The sequence below is a fragment of the Cucurbita pepo genome, chromosome LG11, assembly GCF_002806865.2.
Source record: "Cucurbita pepo subsp. pepo cultivar mu-cu-16 chromosome LG11, ASM280686v2, whole genome shotgun sequence".
NCBI lineage: Eukaryota > Viridiplantae > Streptophyta > Magnoliopsida > Cucurbitales > Cucurbitaceae > Cucurbita > Cucurbita pepo.
In genome coordinates this window covers 5448079-5452847 of record NC_036648.1, presented here as the reverse complement: position 1 = coordinate 5452847, position 4769 = coordinate 5448079, and the positions used below count along the sequence as shown (strand labels likewise).

General features: G+C 35.0%; 1 protein-coding gene across 1 annotated transcript; it reads right to left on the bottom strand.

Moving 5' to 3' along the window:
- Positions 1-2039: 2039 nt before the first annotated feature.
- Positions 2040-4341, bottom strand: LOC111804940 (F-box protein At2g02240-like). The gene is made up of 3 exons (XM_023689775.1): positions 3916-4341; positions 3002-3120; positions 2040-2855 (listed from the first exon to the last, which is right to left on the bottom strand). Exons 1-3 carry the CDS (start codon positions 4207-4209, stop codon positions 2324-2326), a joined length of 945 nt encoding a protein of 314 aa, XP_023545543.1. The 5' UTR covers positions 4210-4341; the 3' UTR covers positions 2040-2323.
- Positions 4342-4769: the final 428 nt, after the last annotated feature.

Here is a 4769-nt window from a genome sequence, read left to right as displayed (position 1 = left end):
GAGGTGACCTTCAGTCCGGACAAAATTAGATATGTAGTACTTCCTTACACATGACCCACACGTGAGAGCGTGAGTCCCCAGGTGGTTCAAACACCTAAAGACCCATCAGAGTTGAGCTAGTTGTCTGTAGCCAGACGTTTAGAGGTCAGCAAACCTTCAAACATCATACAAGACATGTCATTATTATCATCATCATCATAGTGTACGAGTCCGTACTCATCATCATAAACAGAGAAGTAACCCAATGTATATGAACACACAATATGCATGAGATCTCTATATTTTTCATCTTTAAATCATTCTTATGACACAAACCTACACATCATTCACACATGATCCTAGGTAACATTCATTGGCTTCATATGTTTATCATCATTAACATGAATTAGAGTTGTGTCTTAGAAAACTTATTGTCATACATCATGACATTTAATATTGGCACATTTTCTTAATATGTATCATCATATTAAGTCATTTCATCATCATGCATCTTACATCATCATGCTAACATGCATCATCATCATGTCATTATATCGTGTCATCATCTCATATTATCATATAACATCATCAAATCATCATATAACATAAAACATAACGACACGTGTAAAGGCCACTGGACACGTGTCGTCATACATACGATAAGTTTTCCAACCAAATCGATAGTAAGACTAATTGGTTGGCCTTAGCCTAAGTATCTAGCTCCAAATTTACTTGTTTTCATTTTTCGAATTTGTTCTCACTTATGTTAGGCTTCACCTATTTTGAATGTTCACTTAATTGCGTCAGTAAAAATCGAATTCTATGTTTCCGTTGTTTCTAAATTGTGTTTGTACTAAAACTTAAATTAAAAAATATGTTAATAATATTTCATGCTACCGGGATCCTACCATCTAAATATTATTTTTAAATATCTTTTTTATAATATTATTTTCATACAAACAATTAAAAACAAAAACAATTTAAGTGTCTTCCAATCTTCTCTGGAACGTATGAGATTAACATATAAAATAATTATGTTAAGTAATAACCTAAATAGTTTATAGTATATGGATATAGTTGAGTGTCTGATACTACCCACTTTGTAACTGTAACAAATAATTTAATTCAAATAGTTCGTGGGGAGACAATGTGAATGGAAATATCATATGTTTAAAAATTGAGTCACAAAATATTTAATTTCTTTTTATAAATTTGTTAATTAAGAATATTAATATTTTACAAGATAATCATATGTAACTCGATCTTAATCTTGAGCGAGTTATGCGTTGGCTTTTTGAAATTTAATATAAATCAATTAATTAACGGATGTTTTAATGATAACAAACCTATTTTTAATTACTAATAATTTTAGTGTTTTGAAGTGTCCAAAGTGTAAAGGTTTGAATTATAATTCCAATGCCTTTTGAATCACTAAAATCAAGACTAAAACGAAGAAATTATACCCGAAACAAGATGAAGTAGAAAATAGACGTGATGACGTGTCAACTAAGTTGACATTATGGATATCAAAGTATATAATCGAACTATGACACGTGAAGTTTTGGAAGAGTAACCATTATCAGTCGTTTTAGTTGTTTCTAAATCAAAATAATTATATATAATATTATATTTGAAAATTAAAAATAAACAAATAAGTTTGAACTTATGATACTTCATATTACTTAATATTAATATTATTTTAAACATAAAAGAAAATAATTTTAAATCTATGGTATTATTATTATTATTTTTTTTAAAGAAAGGAAAGAAATTCAAACGATGACCATTGGTCATTAATATCATCATCATATTATTATTGCTTTAAAATAAAATAAAATAAAAGGAAAATTATCAAATTAAGCGAAGATTTTTGTCACTCTCTTTCCGATTTTTTACCGATTTGACATTGAGTCATGAAAATGATTGAGTTTACTCTTAAATAGACTCTCGGATAAGAGGACTCTTGGATTGGGTTGCCAAAAAAATGAATCATAGGCCGCCAAAAAAAAAAAAAAAAAAAAAAAATAGANCAAATAAAATTTTATTGAGAAATTCTATAGTTGGAAAAATTCAATTCTAGGACTTCGGCATATAATACATGCTAAAGTTACATCTCCAATGGTTCATATTTACAAGTGTAAAACCCAATCATATGCTTATAACACAGAAGAAGATCACATCAGATCAAATACTCTAAAAATCCTTCAAAACCTGTTGGGTCAAAAGATAGGCTCTCAAGAATTTACACATGGTAATGATTTGCCTCGACTTAAATTCTCACTATGAAGTACTTACTATCTAGGTAAATAAAACAACCAAAGAACCCTTTTTTCTTCTTATATAATTAGGCTATCAAGGCTTTTGGCCTGATTTCAACTCCCTGGATAAGCAGACCACCCTTCCAATACCCACCCTTGACCTCCGACACGCTCATCTCGAGCTCCCCATCGACTCCGTTGTGGAAGAATTCACCAAGCTGAACCTCCAACCACCCATCCTCCCTCTGCTTGGGGACACGGTGACCACAGTCCTCAGCAGGGGCGTCATTCCTGGTAATTTCACGGGGCACAGCTACTTGTGTGTCGATGATGCGGCGTCTGCCAAGGTTGAAGAGACCGGAGCTCCTAAGCAAAGTCGGGTGGCGCTGTCGCCATTCTCTATCTACAACATCTAAATACACACTTTGCTTGGGAGTTTCTGTCCCAACAAGGCCAACAGTGACTTCGACCGGGTGGTGTTGGAAGCCATAGTTGGAGGTTGTGGGCTTGAACACCAAATAGGCTGCATATAATGTGCATGGAGACAGCATCTGTGTCTCTATCTTGCCCCTGATCTCAAGCCAACACACACTCACCAGTTCTGCTAGCTCCCCAAACCTGTTTTGTTACAATTCATCATCAAATACTGCCTCAACATCATCATTACAAATCCTCAGAATTCTCTAAGATACACTAAAAAGTGGTACAGAACTAGCTGATTTATGTAGGGAAGTGGATGAATGGTGAGTAAGAGAGAGTTATACCTTGCTCCAGGAGGAGAAGTCCACCTCCAATACCTAGGAGCATCACCCCAAACAATGAAAAGCTCTCTTGGAGAGATCATGTAGCATTTTTTGCCCGTCTTTTTATCCAGTGAAAAGCTCTGAAGGAATCAATGAGATATAAGAACAGCCCATATTAGAAATTTGGTCATTATTATTGTCAAGAACAAAAAGAAGAGAACAACAACAAAAACATCAATCACAGTTCCAAATCATGATTTTCAAAACTAAATTATCTATTTATTGTTAAGAATAAGAATGGTTAGGAGGGAGTCCCCATTAGCTAATTTAGGAAAGGAAACGACATGGGTTCATAAGCAAGAAATATCATCTCTATTGGTAAAAGGGCTTTTGAGATCTGAGTGGACAATATCAGTGGAGAGTAGTGATTCATAACATTTATACCCCCAACAAACAGACAAACCAATTATCTCCAAGTATCTTTCTATTTTTCTTTATTTTTTTTCATAAAAGACAGAACAAAACTCTCATAGGAATCAGCGTCGTTAATCTCAGGAACATGGGCGTGAGAGTTCCAACGCAACAATTCGGAGAAAAAAACAATCAAATCAAAGGTGATGCCGCTACAGTTTTACACCTGCATGTTTCTATCGTTTTGGACTCTCGCTCCAATCTCATGGCAGAAAAAATTTGAAAAAATTTGTAAAAGATACAGAAAAATTTGACACTGCAGTTGAAAGATTAGGTAGACTCATAGTTGCATCCAGAGGTATTTTATAAGGATTTTTCAATTTTAAAAGTATTCAAATCTATACATTTTAGGGTTATTAGTAAGCTACCTGCATACTTTTGATCGCCGAATTAAGAACAATAAGAAACCGAAAAGTGCCTTCAGAAATTAGGGTGGAAAATGAAGAATAGCAGTGAAATTTTACCTTGGCGCCGCAGTGGATTAGTACAGGGAAGCGGCAGAGGTGGAGATAGAGCTCCTTCTTGGAAGCAAAAGGAGGAAAAATGTGGGAAAGGGCGTCGGAAATTTCAGCGCCGTACTCGAGCGGGAGAAAGCGCTCCCAGATGGCGTCCGCGTCGGCGGCGGATCGAAAAGTGGAGGAGACGGAAGCGAAGCGGCAAACGTCCTGAGGAGAAGTGAAGGAGAGTATGTGAGCGATGCAGCCCTCCGGGAGAGAGGAGAAGCCGACCGCGGCGGCGGTAGGCCTGGGCTTTGCCATGGGTGTTGTGCGTTTGAAAGGGAAATCTGAGAGGAGGATTTATAAAGAAGGAGAAAGGGGAAAGGAAGGACGGTAGCTTAGCGGTTAAGCTTGGAGTATGCGCTCAACAGCTCCTTTCCTTTTCTTACTTACAGTCGGTTCTCCCCTCTTTCTTCTCTCTCACAATAAAATATATACTAAATTAATAAAAATATTCACAAATTTTTTTTTATTTAAAAAAAAAATATATTTTTAATTTTAGATAAAAATTAAAATTTCTTCTAATACATCTATGACATGACATAATTGTTAAATTAAAAATTTTATTGAATATGTTTACATTATTTTTCATTTATGATGCAGTAAAAGAAATGAAAAGACATTTTTGACAACCAGCCTAGATTACAATTGAGCAATAATTCTGGCAATAAATTGCACGAAGTAATCGAAATCATCTAACACCGTAACACAAATTGACACATCGATACATAATTCTTCGCTTTCTCAAAGGCCTCTCATCTCTGTTACTCCACATCGTCGAGACTTCTCGGGTCGATCTTCATCCTCTAAACTCGTGATAT

What these genes read in the sequence shown, in the direction of transcription:
- LOC111804940 (XM_023689775.1), bottom strand. Translation starts at nt 4,209, where the DNA reads ATGGCAAAGCCCAGGCCTACCGCCGCCGCGGTCGGCTTCTCCTCTCTC. An exon ending in TAATCCACTGCGGCGCCAAG is followed by an intron (nt 3,121 to 3,915) that starts GTAAAATTTCAC and finishes TGATTCCTTCAG; the next exon opens with AGCTTTTCACTGGATAAAAA. An exon ending in ACTTCTCCTCCTGGAGCAAG is followed by an intron (nt 2,856 to 3,001) that starts GTATAACTCTCT and finishes GTAACAAAACAG; the next exon opens with GTTTGGGGAGCTAGCAGAAC.